This window comes from Trifolium pratense, linkage group LG2 (assembly GCF_020283565.1).
Source record: "Trifolium pratense cultivar HEN17-A07 linkage group LG2, ARS_RC_1.1, whole genome shotgun sequence".
Classification (NCBI taxonomy): domain Eukaryota; kingdom Viridiplantae; phylum Streptophyta; class Magnoliopsida; order Fabales; family Fabaceae; genus Trifolium; species Trifolium pratense.
The window spans coordinates 58,699,585-58,721,403 of record NC_060060.1 but is presented as its reverse complement, the minus strand read 5'-3'; the positions used below and the strand labels follow the sequence as shown (position 1 = coordinate 58,721,403).

At 36.2% G+C, this 21,819-nt stretch overlaps 1 protein-coding gene across 1 annotated transcript; it reads right to left on the bottom strand.

The window, feature by feature from the left end:
- Nucleotides 1-274: 274 nt before the first annotated feature.
- LOC123908856 (zinc-finger homeodomain protein 2-like) lies at nucleotides 275-980 on the bottom strand. Its single transcript, XM_045959582.1, has one exon. The coding sequence runs from the start codon at nucleotides 887-889 to the stop codon at nucleotides 347-349; it is 543 nt and encodes a 180-aa protein (XP_045815538.1). The 5' UTR covers nucleotides 890-980; the 3' UTR covers nucleotides 275-346.
- Nucleotides 981-21,819: the final 20,839 nt, after the last annotated feature.

Below are 21,819 nucleotides of genomic sequence, written 5' to 3'. Positions count from 1 at the left end.
ATTAAGAAGAAAATTCAAGGTTCGATCTTTGCCGACTAATTAACTTGTGTAAAAAAAAAAAAAAACTAAGTAATTAACTACATACTAATATTTTCTTATAAAAACAACATTACAATAAACTTTTTGTAATTAATACTGTATTAGACATGCAGGATGCAGCTAGGAAAAATCATTAAAAATTATTACACTCATGTCATGAAAAAAGATGTAACAGAAAATTAAATAAAGCAATAATTAAGACATTACAATAATTTTCTGAGTTCCTTCACACACACACACACACACAGTCTATAAGATTTGATTAGTGAAATAAAGTAATTGAAGTTAATTACTCACTCACATCACACTACTGAGTAAGAGAGGAATTAGCATTACCAGTAGAAGGGTCAGAAGAATTAGCGAAACAAGAATTCTTATGATTATGCATCCAAACCTTAAAAACTTGTCTACTCACACCAACACTTTCACAAAACCTTTCAATCTCTTCATCAAGTTCTTTTCTCTGCAATTTCCATCCTAACTTCTCAGCAAATCCCAACATCTTTTCCTTCTGATCTGCCGTGAATTTCGTCCGGTACCTCTTCCTCCTTCCATCTCCACCGCTACCTCCTCCACCGGAATATTCCATCACCTGATCCGACATTGTGACGGCAGCATTCTCCCTCACAATTGCGGTTATTTTGCGATGGAAGTTCCGGTGACAGCCGCAGGCTGCACATTGGAGACTGCTTGCAGCCGATGGTGAGGTGTCGTCGAAAGTGAATTCTCCACAGCCGTCGGTAGCGTAGCTTCCGAGGCTTGCTGCATGGTTTCTTAAACACTCTCTGTAGATATAGTTTTGTGAATGTGATGAAGATGAAGATGATGATAACATTCCTCCTCCTTCCATTGTTTTGGTTTTTTTCTTCTCTCTCTTTCTGTTTTCTCTCTGTTAAGTTATTGTGTCTTTTTAATGTTTATGGGAACTAATATAATGAATGAATGAGGGACCATGATTATTGTGGTTCAATTTTTACGCATTTATGCAATCAGTTTATATCTATTGTTAGATTGAAATTAGACGATTCAAATTTTATATTTTAAATTTTAAAATTAAAATGTAATTAAATCTATATTGAATTTTAAATAATTAATTTTGATCGAACGGTCACTAAGATGTTGACTATATGAATGTTTTATAATTTGACCACAAGAATATGATTTCATGTTGGAGGTGATATTAATTTGGCAATGACATGAAAGGGTATGGTTGGATCAGATATTTACAGTGTTCCCCAATTTGTGGACATGCTAGCATTGTAGACAACTAGGCAATATCCTCATAGCATATACATAATGTTAGAGAAAATTATGAATTTTTATTTTCAAACTTCTTTTTATTACTTATACAATTATGATGTATGGCAATAGGAGGAATTTTATAATTTTTTATAAAAAAATAAAATACTTGAATCTGATATTGGCCTGGTTATTGAGCAGTGAGTGTTTGGTTCAGATTTTTTATGAATAACTGTGTTAAAAAAAACAATTGTGTAATTGTTTATATTTTTACAAAAATACTATATATTTTTTTAAAAAAATTACAAATACAACTTTAATTAATAAAAACAATGAAACTTGTATGGTTTTTTTTCTTTGTTTTTCTTTTTATTTTTTTAGGGTTCGGATTATGGTTAGATGAATTTTTTTTAATACCACACATTACAACTTCATTTCACACTCAGCTCATCACTTTTCATTTCTCACTTTAATTTCTTCTCCCTCTTTCATTTATTTCTTCCTCCTTCAGTTTATTCTCTCTTTAATTTCCTTCTTACTAAGAATGACATCTTCATTTCCTCTTGAACCTCTTAAAAACATATTCCATCCGTCCCAAAATATAAGTAAATTAACCGAGTCAAAAAAACTTGATGTATTTGGTTAAAGATTTGGACTAAATACATTCACTTTTATTGACTAACTTTTGCTTATATTTTTGGACGGAGGGAGTATATACTTAGCACCCTGCGAATTTATTGTCAAAATTAAGGGCCAAGAAACACTATTTGTAATGTTTATGGGTAAACAGAGTTCTTTTTGGAGCGTTAAAACAAATCATTCAAAACCGCTTTAAGGACAAATCTAGCGAACATATATTAAAATTGATCATATAACATATTTATACTTGTAACATCCCAGAAGACTTTACGCATTGTCGAATGACCCTACAAACCAACACGAGTCTTTTCAGCGTGTCTTGTCCTCACTCGCACGCTTCCCGGGAAACTTCCAAGAAGGTTACCCATCCAAAGAGTACTCCAAGTCAAGCACGCTTAACTGTGGAATTCTTATCGAATTAGCTACCGAAAAGAAGATGCATCTTGTTGATATAGGTAATACCAAACAATTCTTATATGCCTTCCTTCAACCATGCAGTCTCATACCTGCACGGTCTTAGGATCCCTCTCATTTCGATGTGATTCGTTTTTGCCTAGAAGCTGCCAGGAGCCGCTAATTGTCATGCCTCATGCACCGACAACCACTCCCCGCCCTCGTCAGACCCGGGCGTTACATGCCCACCACCAACTTCAGCTTGGTTCGTCCCCGAACCACATCGTATTGGGAGAGATCTGCTCTGATACCAATCGTAACATCCCAGAAGACTTTAAGCATTGTCGACTGACCATACAAACCAACACGAGTCTTTTCAGCGTGTCTTGTCCTCACTCGCACGCTTCCCGGGAAACTTCCCAGAATGTTACCCATCCAAAGACTACTCTAAGTCAAGCACGCTTAACTGTGGAGTTCTTATCGAATGAGCTACCGAAAAGAAGATGCATCTTGTTGATATATGCCTTACTTCAACCATGCAGTCTCATACCTGCACGGTCTCAGGATCCCTCTCATTCCGATTTGATTCGTTTTTGCCTAGAAGCTGCCAGGAGCCGCTAATTGTCATGCCTTATGCACCAACAACCACTCCCCGCCCTCATCAGACCCGGGTGTTACAATACTCATATATTCGATAGATGAATATGTCGAAGAAACCAAAAAATATGATATTGGCGTCGTTTGGACTACTAGGCTAATGTTGTAGACATGTTGATCCACCATATTGTTTGTATTATCACATTAAAAACAAGTGTTTTAGTTGTTGTACTCAAATCTTATGCTGTTGAGTTTAATGGATTTGTTTAAGTTTTGAAGTTGTTTTTGTAATATAGTTTATTAAAAATTATGTCAGTTTTTAATGTAATTTTATTCTTGATTGAAATTGGTAATGTAATTTTATTTTATTTTGTCATTGTCATTATGTTTATATTATAAGTTTCAAGTTTGTTAAAAAAAGAGTTTCAATGTAAGACCAATAATTTTTTTGTACTAATAATGGAAAAACAACGTGGTAATAATATCTAATAATTTTATTGATAATCCAATACACAAAAAAAAAAAGAAGACATAAAATAGGCAAACTATAGTTGTATGACAGGTCCCCCAACATTTGGGCAATTGTTGTGTCTGTGATCCGAGATCCGTCATAACCCACGTTGTTGCACTGTATAAGAATCGTCCATTTTTATCCTAATGCGAGTACTTTGTGAACGACCTCTCTTACTTCTTTACATCTTGAGATTGGTCAAACGTTAAAGCCTGGCCAATATTATTTGTCTTGAACTACTGGGAAGATTTAGTTGAACCAAATTTGTGATATGTTCATTGCTGATATCCTTAAACACCAAGTTCATTGCCGATATCTTCTTTCAAATAGTATGTTGGTTGAACCAAATTTGTGATAGGTTCATTGCCGATATCCTTAAACACCAAGTTCATTGACTCGCCAAGGTTGCTTGTCGTGTGTCCCCATCGATGAATTTCATTGTACGCTTACGTTCACTTTTCTCTAAGGATTGCATTGACCCACCTTAAAGCCTTTAGGCTATTCGAACCAATTTTCTCTAGGGAGCAGTTCTAGAGGTCTTTGAGTTGAAACAAAATCATATGGTTTAAAAAGCTAATTTTCCTCTAGTAGATGCTTCCCATATTTTATCCTTGTGAAAATTAATCTTTGGAAGACCTCTAGATCAAGCTTAGAAAGTTTTGAAATAGTGTTCATACTAATGTGACTAGCTCTTTTGTGCCAAATTCATTTATCTTTTTCAATAGTTATAAAACAAGACTCAACTGGTAAATCATCTAGTATAACACATATAAGTTGTTGTTCCAAAAGTCACAAATCCACCATTTTTCTTCTCAATAGAGAAGAGACATTATTTATATCCTGTCACATGTCTTGAACAACCACTGTCCAAATACAATGTGAAATTCCTGGCACACAGTGGACATGTGTTGATCAAGGTGTATCAACACTTGTCTGTTGTAGACAGATGTTGTTTACCGGTGCGCCAACACTTGTCTATAAACAGAGCAAATAACATAAAACAATACAAACAGTAAAGTAAATAACACACAAGAGTTGTTAACCCAGTTCAGCCTAAAGCCTACTCTGGGGGATACCAATCCAGGAATGAAGTCCACTATCAGCAGTATTACTTCGAAGCTAAACTCACCCGTTTACAACTTCTCACTTAATCACTACCCAATGACACTTCTACCTAGGAACTCCTAGATATGAGACCCCGTCTCAATTCCCACCTTAACAACACAGACAGCGTTGTTATTCAATTCAACGATTACAACACGGTGGAGACACACTCCTAAGAAACTATGATTCACTCTTGCTTAAAAGCTTGCGAGTAAACCACACAACACAATAGAACAATCTCTGTACTTCAAAGCTTAGGAGAAGTTCACACTTACAACTCAATAAACTCAGGTCCTAAGCTTGCATCAATGAGACACAAGAAATGCTCACAATTAACACTCTAAAATCCCTAAAAACACACGCTTTGTAAAACACGATTTTAGATGCTTGAAACCATATGCTTGCCTTCGTATTTATAGTAGTAGAACGACTTGGGCTTCAAGACAAAATTAGGGCTTCTAGAATTGCGGCAGCAGTGATATATTTCTGAAAATAATAGTTATATTTTTGAAACGCAAAAATATATTTTCCAAAAATATAATTCCTTTGGAAAATAAAACTAGGGTTTGGCTGCCTCCTGAAACACATTAAACACGTGCGCCTTCCTCTGTAAGAAACCTTGAAACAATTCTTCAAACAGATCTTCAAAAGATTGAGTAGAAAATAATAACCGCTAGCTGGCGCGCACAGATACACAGACAGATGTTGTTCCAAAGTGTACCAACATTTGTCACAACACTTGGGGTCAGCACATATGTCTCAACACTTGGCTAAAATATGTTTTTGCAAAATGTAGCTAATCATACAAAAACCCAACAATCTCCCCCTTTGGCAAATTTTGGCTAAAACAATATTAGACCAGTATATAGAGAGATACAGTATTACCTTTCCTTCGAGTCAACATGATCACACAACTAGGAAAGAAAGTAACACACAATAAAACTACTTCCAAGATAGTCAGAGGCAATGCAACAGCGGAATAAAACACAACTAGCCTCATGGAACAACACAAGGGAGAAATAAACTCCCATAGTAGATGCTAAGAAGTAGGAGAAATAAACCCCTAATAGTTTAAAGCGCATTCCTTCAACATAAGAACATCTGGGAAAAATAAATTCCCATAATCATCTGAGAAAAATAAATTCTCGGTCATAGTGGATAGTGGACTCGTTAGTCAGGTGCCATAACATTTGGCACAACATTTGTCATCTAATACATTCAGGAGATCAAGAGATACTATCACTCACACTCCCCCTGAATTCATGCATACAAACATCAGATAGAGAAATAATATTCACTACTCCCCCTCAACACATGCATATTACTCACACTCCCCCTCAATATGAGCATAGATCATTAGCACAGAAATAGTCACCAGATGTGAGAACATCTGTCCACACACTTGTCACACACACACACACCACTCCCCCTTTTTAGCCATAATTTTGACAAACACCATGCATAGGAAAACATAGAGTACCAGACAAGAGAATATCAGTGTGCACATATTACAGACCATAATGCACACACAGGTGCTAGAAATCCAGGGCCTTGCCCATAAAAGGAACAAAAAGGAATACCAAAAGTACATCAGAAACAAATAAGAAAACATCAGAAATCATATGGAAGAACTTTCATCAGAGTCCTCCATCACATCCTCAGTGCTATCATCAGAGCCACTAGTTCCTTCACCTTCTTGTCCATCAGGCTCACCCTCAGCAGTCTCAGCAGCCTCCTCAGCCTTGAGGGCTTCAATCACACGATCTATTTTCAGTTTCCTGGCCTCAAGAGCTCTGCTGGTCTCAGTCAGATCTGCAATCATCTGCTTCCTTGAAAGTACACCAGTCTGGACAGATGTGCCAACACCTGTTGCAACATTTGTCCCTTCAAGCAGCCTCTGCTCAATAACCAACACCCCTTTCCTTTTACAAGGAACATCAGTGCTTCTCAGAATATCTGGGTGTTGCTCAAGGATGATATTGCATAACAGAGTAGGAAGAGCAACTGGCTTCTCAACAGCATAGGTCAGGGCATGGCTTAAGGTTTCTTGAAAGAAATAGGACCCATAATCAAATTTAGCCTTGGTACCCACAACATAAATGAACTTTCCCAATAAAGAAGTCACAGATTGTTCAGAGGCTCAACCAGTACTTCTCATCAGTTGTTGGACAAGATCAAGCTTTTTTCCTATAGGTTGTTGTAGACGACAAGTGTTACTTTACCTTCAAACTACCATAGTTGTTGATCTAGTCATGTGTTATGTTTGGGTCTTGTATAATTTGTTTTTCTTTCCTCGTCTCTTTGTAAACTTTAATAATCTATCTTGGCATACTTTGTGCTGAGGAGGCTGTTTATATATATATTGAGTGTTTTGTCTTTATTAAAGAGGTGTAGCTTGCTAAAACACACCTTCTAATTTTTTAGTAGGTGTGTATTAGCGATATATATATATATATATATATATATATATATATATATATATATATATATATATATATATATATATATATATTGGCTTGTTCAAGAAAACAATATCAAAAGAAAGACGATGCATGCACATCATCACACATACATGTGTTGACTTATGAATAGTTAGATGGGCTTGATTGTGAGGATAAAGGAAGTGATCTGTATAAGAATGGTGTGGCCATAATCAATATGTGAATTTTCGAGTGAATAATATGTGGGTTGGAAATTCCTAGCGAGACAATATCAAATGATGGAGTTCGTCTTATTGATCACCCACGTGTATACGGTCTATTATTTTATTTTTTTCAAATGAAGATCATAATGGGTCTCAATGAAAAATAAATTTGAAATATTGGTTGAAATTCTATTATTTAATTTGTTATTTTTATTTTTATCCAAAATTAAATTAGAATTAATATAGATTGGTTGATCGAAGATGTATCAATTTGATGGTTAGAGTTTAGCTTTTTAATTTTAAGATATATAATTCAATTAGTATGAAAATTTTGGGAGCGGTTATGGTGCATAAGCGAATTCGTTATGCACCATGCATAAATAACACACAAAATCATTTCAGAGCAAAATAGTTTTGGATTACAACCCTCTGAAATCTCATTCCACAGTAAAAATGGTTTTGGCATAATTAAGTACATCTAATGTGAAACAATTCCACAACAAAAATAATTTTGACATGATTTTAATTTAAAACTAACTATGAAGCAATCTGATGACGTTCAGAGGTTGCTGTTGTTGATTTGGGGATGGAAAATGGTGCGTTTGGAGATTTGTTAGATTCAATTTGATGGTGGAGATTTGTTTATACACCATGCATAAGTTTATTCCTTATGCATAATAACTCATGCCAAAAACTTTTATATATATTTTTTTTTGAACCAAACAGAAAACTTTTATATATTAAATATTATGTTATGTTACTAATGATTTTTTTTCCGCACTAATTTTTAAAAACATTTTTTTAGATAAGTTAAGAGTTAAGAGTATTTTGGTATTAAAGATTGAAAAAAAAATGTAATGGGGAGTTAGACCTTCCCTCAAAAGTAACCAAAATAAATAAAAGGATAACAAAATAACCATCCCTCCAAATAGAATGAGCTCTAGATTTAAATTTGTCGATCCCCCTCAAATTCCAATAGAGTTCAAAGGGACATGTGAGATGTGAAACCCTTAAAATGAGTGTTATATGATTGTCCAACACTCCCAACCAATCTTTTATACCTCTTCTTTTGGGATAAGGGGTGAAACATTTTTTTTAAAATGGTCAAAAATGAGAAAGCGTGCTCTGACAATTAACATATTTGTATACTGTTTGCATCGAGACTTTTGACATTCTAGCACCAGAGGCTGTAAACCTTTTGAAAAGAGTTCAAAAGGTCATGCATAGTATTAATATTTTTATTACGTATAGCAATTTATTACGTATTAATAACGACGACATTAATATTTTTTTAAAAATTGAATTCAATACATTTTTTATCTTTAATACTATAATATATATATATATATATATATATATATATATATATATATATATATATATATATATATATAGACACACACACACACACACACACATAAATAAAAGGTAGACGGCGAATAAGCTGCGCCGCTAAATTTTTATGTACAACAAAACTCAATATTTGAAAAACTACATTCATAAACCTAGACAACACACAAGCACGAATCCAACGACGCCATCCTTCAATAAAGCCCATTCTAATCATCATGTACTCTAAAAACTTCCAACTCACTGTATCATAGGCCCTCTCATAATCTACCTTGAACAGCAAACATTTATCTTTCCTTCTCTTTGCCAAATCTAACAATTCGTTGAAGGCTAGCACTCCATCCAAGATCTGCCTGTTCGGTAAGAAAGCGGACTGAACTTCTGAAATTAATTTGCCCATAACTTTTTTCAACCTAGCTGCTAAGACTTTGGATAAAATCTTATACAAACTTGACACCAAACAAATAGGGCGATAGACCGACAAAGCTTGCGGATGATCCTTCTTGGGGATAAGAGCCAAAAAAGAAGTTGTAATCGCTTTTGGAAGAACTGCGTTGCTGTGGAATTCATGCATAAAATCCATGATATCATATTTGATAATCTCCCAACAAGCCTTCAAAAAATTAAAGTTGAATCCGTCTGGGCCTGGACATTTGTTCCCATCACTATTCCATATCACCTCTCTGACTTCATCAAGGGAGAAGGGTTCCAACAGAAAAGTATTATCCTCTATCGAAAGAGAATGAAACAGAACCATATTGAGATTTGGTCTATTCTCCCAACTCTCCCTAAAATTGTTCTCAAAGTAATTCTTCACAAAACCCTTGACTTCCTCTACTCCTTGAACCCATTGATCACCATCTCTTAATGCCACTAATTGATTCATTCTTCTCCTGCTTTTTATGGTTTCATGAAAATATCTAGAATTCGAATCACCTTCCTTTATCCACTTCATTCTAGATTTTTGTTTTAGAAGACTCTCTTTAAGATGAAGTTGCTGCCAAAATTCTTTATTGAGCACTTCCCTTCTTGTTAAATCTACTGCCGTCTCGTCTCCCCCCAAAAGGCCTTCTATATCATTGATGTCTTTAACCGTCCTCTCTATGTTAAGATCGAGAAAACCAAAGATCTCTTTATTCCACTTTCTCAAGCGCTCTTTAAGTAATTTAATTTTTTTTTAAGCACAAACGCTTTCTTACCATGAACCTCAAAACACTTCCAAGAAGATTCCACAAAAGATAGAAAATCTGGATGTTCCAAGCTGTTGGAACAAAATTGATTTAAAAATGTTTGCCCCTAAATCTATAAAGGTTTTGATGATAACAAAGTATTAATAAACAATTGGAAGGACTAAAAATTTATTTTAAGTGCGCAGATATAAGCATCATATAAGCTCTGAGTGGAGTTCAGAGGATGTGAATTCAGAAGTTCACAAGCGCTCAGAAGATGTTGGTCTTCAGAAGATACAACCTTCAGAGGATGAAGTCTTCAGAACTTCTTGTTTGTCTACAAGCTTCATCAACCTCTGAAGATCTCTTTGAAAGCTGTGAAGATTCCCTTCACCAGTCAACTCTTCTACCAATGAAGAAAAGGACCCTTCAAGCCTGATCAGTTCAGCTACCTCTGTTTTGTCTGTCCTAACTTGAGAACGTGGGCTTTCAGTTTTGTTAGCTGAATAAGGAAAGTCCACTCTGCAGCAGTCAAAGTATCTGAAACTCTTTCTTAGATTTGGATACAACCAAACTGCATCAAGACAGACTGCTTGAAGACAAAAGTTTATCAACTCCAACGGTTCTTTTGCAACGACTATTTTCTAGTGGTATATATACTAGAAGATTCAGCTACAACAAATAACAATTATCAAGAATTGAACGTGCGCTGAACAAACTCTGAACGCTGCGATATACAAGCTCTGAACCTTTCTCAAGTGTTTTTGCACTTTAGCCAAATACTCTGTAATATTTGTATTTGCTCTCTTTAGGTTCATCTAAGAGTATTTGTATATTTTTATATACTTTACTATTTACTTGAGGAAACTTAAGCTTGTGTGCTTAAGTGTGAAACTTAAGCTTGTGTGCTTAAGTGTGAAGTCTTAAGCTTGTGTGCTTGAGCATTGTTGAGAAGTCTCTTGCTTGTGTGCTTGAGCAGGTGTAATCTTGTGTGATTATAGTGAAATCCCTTGGAAGTGCAAGGGGACTGGACTACTCTCGTTTTGTGAGAGGAACCAGTATAAATTGCTTGTGTGATTTCTCTCTCTCTATCTTGCTTTTATTTGTGTTATTTATCCGCTGCTAACGTAGTTGAGTTAAGAACTTGAAAAAGTTTTAACTTGACTAAAACACAATTCAACCCCCCCCTTCTTGTGTTTTCACACCTTCAATTGGCATCAGAGCGTCTGGTCTGTTACTTTCACTTAACAGTGAGACAGTAAAGATCTTGTGAGAACACTATGTCTGGAGGAGACGATAGTAGCACTAGAACCGGTGAGGCCAGTGGTGCTGGTGGTGGTCCTAGAAATGCTTTTGGTTATGACTACTTAAGTAATGAATCACATGAACATAGTGGCAATAGAAAAGCCCCTATATTCAATGGTGATGCATCATTATTTGAGTGGTGGAAGGAAAGACTGTATAGCAATATTACTGCTATTGATCATGAGTTGTGGGATTTGGTTGAGCTGGGAGTAACTTTTGAAAACTTAAATGAACATGGAAGGTTGTCCATTGAGCATAGAAAGTTACTCACACCAGCTAACTTAAAAACCTACACTAAGCATCATAGAGTAAAGGACATTGTTGTTGGTGCTATTAGACATGAAGACTATGTCAGAATAGAGGACAAGTCTACTGCTAAATCTATTTTTGATTCTATGTGTGCTACCTATGATGGTAATGAAAAGGTTCAAGAGGCTAAAGCTAGTCTTTTGATAAGGCAATACGAACTATTCACTATGCAACAAGATGAAAACATTGAGACTATGTTTACAAGGTTTCAAATCCTTGTATCTGGTCTTAAAGCTCTTAAGAGAAGTTATTCCACCTATGACCATGTTCAGAAGATTCTGAGAAGTCTTCCTATTGCTTGGAGACCCAAGGTCACTGCAATAGAGGAAGCTCAAAATCTCAAGACTCTGAGTCTTGAAGCTCTGATAAGCAATCTCAGAAGCCATGAGATGGTTCTGGATGCTGACTCAGAAACTAAGAAGAAGTCTAAGTCAGTGGCTTTACAGTCAACTAAGACTACTTCTAAGGCTCTTAAGACTCAGCTTCTTGATATTGAAGAAGAATCTTCTGCTGATGGTCAAGAGGATGAGATGAATGAGGATGAGTTTGCTTTATTCACCAAGTTTCAGCAATGGAACAGATTTAACAAAAGAAATTTCAGAGGTAACAGCTCCAGAAATTTTGTCAGCAAAAAGGATGATCAGAAGAACTGCTTCAACTGTAAGAAGCCAGGACACTTTATTGCTGACTGTCCAGAAATGTCTGCTAAAGACAAAAGCAAAAGATACAGCTCAAAGAAGCAACAATTCAAGAGTAAATTGAGAAAGAGTCTGATGGCTACCTTTGAAGAGCTATCATCTGAGGAAGAAGTTGAGGAAGAAGAAGAGGCAAATCTAGCCCTGATGGCTTCAGCTGACTCAGATGTAGACTCAGACGATGAATCAGAATCAGATTCAGAAGTAACTGATGAGGTATTTTCTGATTGCTCTAAATCTCAACTTATAACTGCACTTAACAAGGTCATTGAGAAACATCTCAGAGTGTTAAGTAAACAAAAAGTTTTACAAGAAAAGCTTAACACTCTGACTGAGCAAGCAGAACATTTTCAAGGTCTATATCAAGAAACTCTGAATAGAGTAGATGACTTTGAAAAGGGTTGTGCTGTTTGTCACAAACCTATTGATGAGCAGGAAATAGCTCTTCAACAGTTTGTGCATCTCAACCTTGGGAAGAGCAAAGCTGCTAATAGAATTTATAATGTTTTAAGACATAGAGGAGAAGGACTTGGCTATGAATATGGTAGAACATATTCAAAGCTGAAGACCTTTGCCAAAAAGGTTGGAAAATCTTGGGTTTATTATGTTGTTCCACCAAGTGAAGAGGGAAAGAATCCTGGTAGTGTTGAAAATGACAATGATGATCTGAATGATTTAGAAGCTGACAGCTCAGAGGAACCAAGTGCCTCAGGATCTGGAAAGAAAAGTTCAGAAGATAGAAGCTGTTCAGAACCTGAGAACATTAGTTCAGATGTTCTGAAAGCTTCAACATCTGAGACTTCAAATTCTGAATCCAAAGGAACTTCAGTACCTGAAGCTAGTCAATCTAAAAAATCAGAAGTTTTTAAAAGAAAAAATTCTAACTTTAAATCTCAGATGAAGTACAGGACTCAGATTATTTATGATTCTAGAGTCAGTAGATATAATCAATCAGAACTTGGGATTGATGATAAATACAAACCCTGGAATCATAAACAATCCAAATCCTGGAATAATAACAAATTTCAAAAGAAAAGATTTCAAAAATGTCATTATTCCAAACCAAGATCTTTCTCTAACACTAGACAACATAACAAGCATGTTTGGACTAACAAGCGTGGACCCAGAAGATGGGTACCAAAAGCTGAAATTATGTATCATTCAGATTTACCAACTAGGAAAGGATATGTCCTACCTAAAGTATGGAAACAAGTCCAATGCAAAGGAAGAAGGGCTTATGTCCTTGACCAATGGCTGACAAGTTCTCAAGATAACAATCAGAACTTGATAAATGAAGAGGAAGAATATTGGGATGACCTTATCATTAACTGTGATAAAGAGTTCCACCGTAGTGATTAAAGTTGTTTCTCATACAGCCTGTCACTCAAAGAAGTATCATGAATCACTCATGGTATCTGGATAGTGGGTGTTCAAGGCACATGACTGGTGATAAACAACTATTTTCTAAGCTGACTATGAAAGAAGGAGGTTCTGTTGGCTTTGGAGGAAATCAGAAAGGAAAGATAATAGGTACAGGTACAGTAGGTAATTCCTCCCTATCTATTAATGATGTTTGGTTAGTTGATGGACTTAAGCATAATCTATTGAGCATAAGTCAATTTTGCGACAATGGTTATGTAGTTGTCTTTAATAAGGAATCATGTACTGTGTCTAAACAATCTGATAACACCATGATATTCAAAGGTCTGAGAAAGAACAATGTTTATAAAATTAATCTTTCTGATTTGAATGAACAAAAAGTGATGTGTCTTTTGACCTTGAGTGAAGAAAAATGGATCTGGCATAAGAGGTTAGGCCATGCTAACTGGAGATTAATCTCTAAGCTTAGTAAGCTTGACCTTGTCAGAGGATTACCTAAAATTAAATATCACTCAAACACACTTTGTGGTTCATGTCAAAAAGGAAAGATTACAAAATCATCTTTTAAACCTAAGAACATTGTCTCTACCTCAAGACCATTGGAACTTCTTCACATTGATCTTTTTGGGCCAGTTAACACTGCCTCTATCAATGGAAAGAAGTATGGATTAGTGATTGTTGATGACTACAGTAGATGGACTTGGGTAAAATTCCTAAGAACAAAGGATGAAGCGTATGATGAGTTTAGCATCTTCTGCAAGCAAATTCAAAATGAAAAAGGCTACACTATTTTAAAAGTTAGAAGTGATCATGGTGGAGAATTTGAAAATGAACCTTTTGAAAACTTTTGTGAAAAATATGGCATTTTGCATGAATTCTCTTCTCCCAGAACTCCTCAACAAAATGGGGTTGTAGAAAGGAAGAATAGAACTCTGCAAGAAATGGCCAGAACCATGATGCATGAAACAAATGTAGCAAAGTTTTTATGGGCAGAAGCTGTAAACACAGCATGTTATGTTCAAAATAGAATCTATATCAGATCTAAGTTGAACAAAACTGCTTATGAATTGTTCAAAGGAAGAAAACCTGATATTTCTTATTTTCATCAGTTTGGATGTACGTGTTACATCTTAAATAACAAAGTCCATCTAAAGAAATTTGATGCTAGAGGTTATAAGGGTATCTTTATAGGATATTCTGAACGCTCAAAAGCATACAGACTGTATATTTCTGAAACACATACTGTGGAAGAAAGTATGCATGTCAAATTTGATGACAAAGAGCCTGACCAAGTGTCAGAGCTTGTGGAAGGTTTGTCCAGATTTCAGGTATCAGAGGATCAATATTCAGATATTCCAAACTACTCAGAACATCCATTCTCTGAAGTACCTCTGAACACAATAGTTCCTACAGACTCTGAACAACCAAGTACTGAAGCATCTGCTGAACCTAATGTTGATGAGTCTGAAGATGATGAGCCCCCAAGAAATACTTTCAAATACAAATCATCACATCCAGAGGAACTGATATTAGGCAACAAGGATAGTCCAAGGAAGACAAGATCTCAACTGAGAAATGAGGAATCTTTAGTTGGTCTTATCTCAATGATGGAACCTTCAAAGATTGATGAAGCTCTGAAAGATGATGCTTGGATTGTAGCAATGCAAGAAGAGCTGAATCAATTTCAAAGGAATGATGTGTGGACTCTAGTGCCTAAGCCTTCACACAAGAACATTATTGGAACAAAATGGGTATTCAGAAACAAGCTGAATGAACAAGGTGAAGTGGTAAGGAACAAGGCTAGATTGGTTGCACAAGGTTATAGTCAACAAGAGGGGATTGACTATACTGAAACCTTTGCACCAGTTGCTAGACTTGAAGCAATCAGGTTACTTCTATCTTATGCTGTTAATCATGGAATAACCTTGTATCAGATGGATGTTAAAAGTGCCTTCTTAAATGGTTTTATTTCTGAAGAAGTGTATGTTAAACAACCTCCTGGTTTTGAAGATGTCTCAAACCCAGAACATGTTTTTAAACTAAAGAAATCACTGTATGGTCTGAAACAAGCTCCCAGAGCTTGGTATGATAGACTCAGTAATTTCCTTCTTGAAAAGGGGTTTGAGAAAGGAAAGGTTGATTGCACACTCTTTAGAAAAACAACCAAAGAAGACATTTTAATCATTCAAATTTATGTTGATGATATTATTTTTGGTTCAACTAATGCTGCTTTGTGCAAGAATTTTTCTAAGACAATGCAGGATGAATTTGAAATGAGCATGATGGGAGAGTTGAAGTTCTTTCTTGGAATTCAAATCAATCAGAAGAAGGAAGGAACTTATGTTCATCAATCAAAATACACTAAAGAACTTCTGAAGAAATTCAATCTAGATGACTGCAAGATAATGAATACTCCTATGCATCCAACTACCAACATGGGCAAGTCAGATGATGAAGGAAAAGTAGATCAAAAGGTCTACAGAGGTATGATTGGTTCCTTACTCTATCTGACAGCCTCTAGACCAGATATTTTATTCAGTGTATGCTTATGTGCAAGATTCCAGTCAGATCCTAGGGAATCTCATCTTACAGCTGTAAAGAGAATCTTTAGATATCTGAAAGGAACAACTAATCTTGGACTTCTCTATAAGAAATCCAATGATTATGTGCTAAATGGATTCTGTGATGCTGACTATGCTGGAGATAAAATTGAAAGAAAATCCACAAGTGGCAATTGTCAATTTGTTGGTGAAAACCTTATCTCCTGGGCTAGTAAGAGACAAACTACTATAGCTTTGTCTACAGCAGAAGCAGAATACATTTCAGCAGCTAAGTGTTGTACACAACTACTCTGGTTAAAATATCAGTTAGAAGATTATCAGGTAAGCAGTAACAATATTCCTTTATATTGTGATAATACTGCAGCCATTCATTTATCTAAAAATCCTATTCTACACTCTAGAGCCAAACATATTGAAATCAAACACCATTTTATCAGAGATTATGTTCAGAGAGGCATTATAGATATTAAGTTTGTTGATACTGAAAATCAATGGGCTGACATATTTACTAAAGCCTTATCTGTTGAAAGATTTGATTTTATAAAGAAACATCTGAACATGTTTTCAATCTCTGAATGAAAAATTGTTTTTGGCAATTAAAGTGTAAGAGGTTATGTATATCAGAACTTATGATTCAGAACATCTGAAACACAAGCTCTGAAGTACTTAACTCTGATAGAGAATTTTAAATAACTCAGAGGCTCTGAACTATTTAAGTGGGAAACGTTTAGTATTCACTGCTGAACAGTTGTCCATTAAAATAGCAGTTACCGAGTAAACTTTTGCACGTGGTCTACGTGTGTCAGGTAGTGGGTGGTTAATGATGATTTTTGGTATTCAACTTTCTGTCAATTAGCGTAACTTCCCAAATTTGCTATTTTCGTGTTAACTGTGTGCATTTAAATATAACTTACACAATACACTTGCACACTATTCACTTTCACAACCTACACTTTCATATTCTCTCTAAACCTCCAACAAACTTTCTTTCTCTCTCGTTAGTCTTTCCAAACCTTACCCTAATCTCCAACAATGGCTGGTACTTCATCTTCTTCGTCAAAAAGGATTCCTCCGTTTATTTTCAAGAACCTTCAGATTGTTGGGAACGAGATGGAATTCCCAGAATCTGAACTCACGTTTATGTCAGAAAAGATAGTTGATTTCGACGGTTTGAAAGCTAATGGTTTCGACGTTAAGCCGTACTTTATCACTCAGGGATGGGATAAGTATTTCGACATGCTCAATGGTCCCATTTATCCAGATTTGTTGAAGAAATTCTGGATGAAAGCAAAAGTGTTTGACAAGCATGAAGCTAAGAAGGAAGAGCTTGCTGCAATAGAAAGGAATCCTAGTCTGAAGGGTAAAACTAGGAAGGAAATGGGTTTGCTGGATTATACAGGTGTACAGATTAGGTCTAATATCTGTGGGATGAACATGGCATTCTCGCCTATTCATTTCAATGCTCTTCTTGGTCTGCCTAACTCTGGGATAGAGTTAGATGTGTTTGAAAAGGATACAAGATACAGAGATGATCTTCTGCATCTCATATGCACAGACTTCTCCTTAAAAGGGAAAGTAAAGGGTTTGACTGATGAATGTAGAGTTCTTTTCAAGATCATCTTAGCAGCTATCAGTCCAAGAGTTGGAGGGACTGATACAATCTCATGGACTCATCGTCATCTGCTGTATTTCCTTCTGACTGGAAAGAAGGTTAATCTTGGAGATTACTTTTTTGAACGTATGTGTGAAGCCATTCTTGCAAGTAAATCTCAGAGGAAAACTACTATAGTTTATCCTAGGCTGTTGTCAGACCTTCTGCATCAAGGTCATGTTGTTCAGAACTTGAGAAAATTCCACCCTGAATTGGTTGAGAAGAAGTTTTATCCAGAGATTCTGAACGCTAGTTTTCTGTCCAAGATGCGTTTGATTGCATCTAAGCCTGTTGCTCCCCCACAAGAGTTCACTGTTAGGCTTGAGGATCGTCTGTATGTCGAAGGCTACCCAGTTATATCTGAAGCTGATGCTGAGCATGTAATTCAGGATTACTTGGAAGTGCTCAGACAAGAAGGTTTTGTTGTTGATAGGAGTATGGTTCCTCCTGCTCCTGTAAATCTGTATAACCCTAAGAGGAAACCAAAGAGAAAGGCTGAAGCTCAAGCTGATCTTCCTAAGCCAGATCTTCTGGTTCAGAAGAAGATTAAGGTAGAAAAAGCTATGGTTGAGCAAAGGACTAAGAGGAAGCATGAAGAATCTGCTACCAAGGCTGCTAAAGGAGCTTCAAAAGAGCCTATTGTTATTGAGGAAGATAGTTCAGACAGTTCATCTGAAGGATCTACGTCAGAAGATGAGACTGAATCTGATGAGGAGACTCTTGCTGCTCGTTTGAGGAAAAGACCTGCTCCTATTTCCAAAGATAAAGGTAAATCTACTAAGTATGTCTTCAATGAAAATGAGATTGGAATAGGTTACACCAAACCTCTCAAAACTATTTTACCAACCTCTGATATTCCAACCTCTGATAATCCTCTTTCTGAACTCGAAAAACATCTGAGTCCTGACCCTCTAAATAATCACCCTCCTTCTCATAAAACTCAACACAAATCTAGCTCACCTCCTAAACCTAAATCACCTCAACCTCAACCTCAACTTGAAATTTCACCATCTGAACCTCAACCAGATATTCCTGGTACTGAACCAACCTCTTCTATCAAACAACCTTCTCCACAAAAATCTCCTAACCTAACTCCTGAACAAATTGCTCCTAAACCAATCCCTGAACCTAAATCTCCTGAACCATCTCCTGAACATATTTATCCTGAATCAACTTCTGACATCTCATCACCTGAACCAACCCCTGAACACCATCCTAACCCAAGTGCTGAACATGCTTCTCCTGAGCGTATTCACACTTGTGCTCCCAAGCCCTCAGATGCAGAAGTTGTGGTTATTAACAACCCTGCTACTGAAACACCTACTCTCTCTACCATTCCCAATCCTTCACCCCCATCATCCAACCCTTTTAGTAATCTATCCACTCAATTTCATGAAGATTTGCTTAGATTATCTACAATAAAGGACAGGTTCTTAGTTTGTCCTTCTGATGTGGACCTAGAAGTTTCAAGCATTAAGGCAAGGATTTGCAATGCTTTGGATGTTGCTGCTGCAAAGATTAAGGCCGTTGTTAGTAAGAGGGATCTGGATGGTATAAGCTTCATGAGGAACAGTTTGGCTAGGGCTGAGTTGAAAAGGTTAACGCCGTTCAATCATGAAGAGCATGAGCGTGCTAAGCTTGCTGCTATAGCTGGTGCTGTGAGACGTCTGTCTGCATTCAAGGATTGCTGGGTTGATTCTACTCTTTTGCAAAGTCTTGAGGATCAACGGATTGAGTATGAACGACTTGCTGAAGCTACTGCCAGGCTTGCTGAAGAAACTTCTGAGTTAAACCAAGAGGATGCTACAGATGATGTGCTTGCTTCTCAGGATCAAGAGGATGTGCTGATGATAGACTATCCAGAGGAAGGTGAACCCTCTGATAAAGGAAAGGCACCTTTGGTTGAAGAGCAAGCGCCTGTGATTGAAGATCAAGCTCCTGTTATGGCGGATCAGTTGCAAATATTTCAAGAAGCCCTGAGGGAACAGCAAGAAGGTTTAGAGCGTCAAAGAGCTGCTCAAGAGACATTGGAAACCAAGGTGGATGGTTTAGTTTCCAATGTGGGATCCTTGAATGATAAATTCGACCAACTCTTAGCCTTTCTTAAGAAACCCTAGGATTCTCTGCACATGTTTTTAAGTTTTCTTTATTCTCTGTTTATCCTCTGAACAATTTTCTTTTAAGCTATGTTTGATTTGATTATGTGGTTTGTTATATGTTTTGTTTGTTTTGCTTGTGCTTTTTTTTAAATAAGAACATAAGAACACAAGATGCTTTTAAACGAAATTTTTTTTTTTTTATTAATGCTTTGACAATGTTGAGTACATTGGTAAAAAGAAAAAGAAAAAGACAACCTAATCCTAATCAGATGGATAAAACTCAGAAGAAATCTCTGATTTCTCCTCAGCATCATCTGATGAAATTTCAATGGGATCCGGGTTTTGCTCTTGTTCTTCTTCTTCTTGTTCCTCTTCTGGAACATAGCTAGCCAAGAACTCAACATAGTCAGCATCATCTTCATTCTCTTCAGCTTCAGAATCTGATGAGATGATTATTATCTCAGCATCTTGTGGTTTCTTGTTGTCTTCTTTCTTCTTCTCCTCGTCTTCGCGTTTTTCGCCTTCTTTCTTTCTCTTAAACTCTGCGATGCGTAAACTAAATCTTTTCATTATTCCTGATTTCTCTTGCTTCACTTGTTTACTCTTGTTTTTACGTGAAGAAGGCATGTTAACTCGTTCACCTTTTTATAAACCTTTGAGCGCGTTGGTTTTCGTTTTTGAAATTAATTCACCTTTGTAACAACCTCTCTTCTTTCTTTGACTGTCTTGGTTTTATCAAAATTTTTTTACTTTTTGATAATGACAAAAGGGGGAGTAGTTACGCATTAATTGATAAGTTCCAAAACTGAAACCACACCTTTTATCTCGCTTTTATCCGTTAAATGTTGTTTTACGTACTTTAATACGGAGACTAAGTTAGTTGAAACTAAAATAAATTTCATAAGTAAGGATAAGTTAAGAGTGCAATTTTAACTTAGCCTTATGAGACTTAGGGGGAGAGCTTGCAAACCTCTCACTCTGAAGAAAAATATGTAATTTGTTTTATTTCAAACCATCTTAATCTTATACTAAATTAAAATATCATGGATAAAACATAAAGTTCAGACTTTATGGAGTATCAATCTTAGGGGGAGCTTGCAAACCTCATAAACCTAAGAGAAACATGATAAGTTAATTTAACAACAATTGTCAATTAATACTTATGTTTGTCATCATCAAAAAGGGGGAGATTGTTGGAACAAAATTGATTTAAAAATGTTTGCCCCTAAATCTATAAAGGTTTTGATGATAACAAAGTATTAATAAACAATTGGAAGGACTAAAAATTTATTTTAAGTGCGCAGATATAAGCATCATATAAGCTCTGAGTGGAGTTCAGAGGATGTGAATTCAGAAGTTCACAAGCGCTCAGAAGATGTTGGTCTTCAGAAGATACAACCTTCAGAGGATGAAGTCTTCAGAACTTCTTGTTTGTCTACAAGCTTCATCAACCTCTGAAGATCTCTTTGAAAGCTGTGAAGATTCCCTTCACCAGTCAACTCTTCTACCAATGAAGAAAAGGACCCTTCAAGCCTGATCAGTTCAGCTACCTCTGTTTTGTCTGTCCTAACTTGAGAACGTGGGCTTTCAGTTTTGTTAGCTGAATAAGGAAAGTCCACTCTGCAGCAGTCAAAGTATCTGAAACTCTTTCTTAGATTTGGATACAACCAAACTGCATCAAGACAGACTGCTTGAAGACAAAAGTTTATCAACTCCAACGGTTCTTTTGCAACGACTATTTTCTAGTGGTATATATACTAGAAGATTCAGCTACAACAAATAACAATTATCAAGAATTGAACGTGCGCTGAACAAACTCTGAACGCTGCGATATACAAGCTCTGAACCTTTCTCAAGTGTTTTTGCACTTTAGCCAAATACTCTGTAATATTTGTATTTGCTCTCTTTAGGTTCATCTAAGAGTATTTGTATATTTTTATATACTTTACTATTTACTTGAGGAAACTTAAGCTTGTGTGCTTAAGTGTGAAACTTAAGCTTGTGTGCTTAAGTGTGAAGTCTTAAGCTTGTGTGCTTGAGCATTGTTGAGAAGTCTCTTGCTTGTGTGCTTGAGCAGGTGTAATCTTGTGTGATTATAGTGAAATCCCTTGGAAGTGCAAGGGGACTGGACTAC

Excerpts from the sequence above, each read along its gene's own strand:
- LOC123908856 (XM_045959582.1), bottom strand. The coding sequence starts at position 889 with ATGGAAGGAGGAGGAATGTTATCATCATCTTCATCTTCATCACATTCA.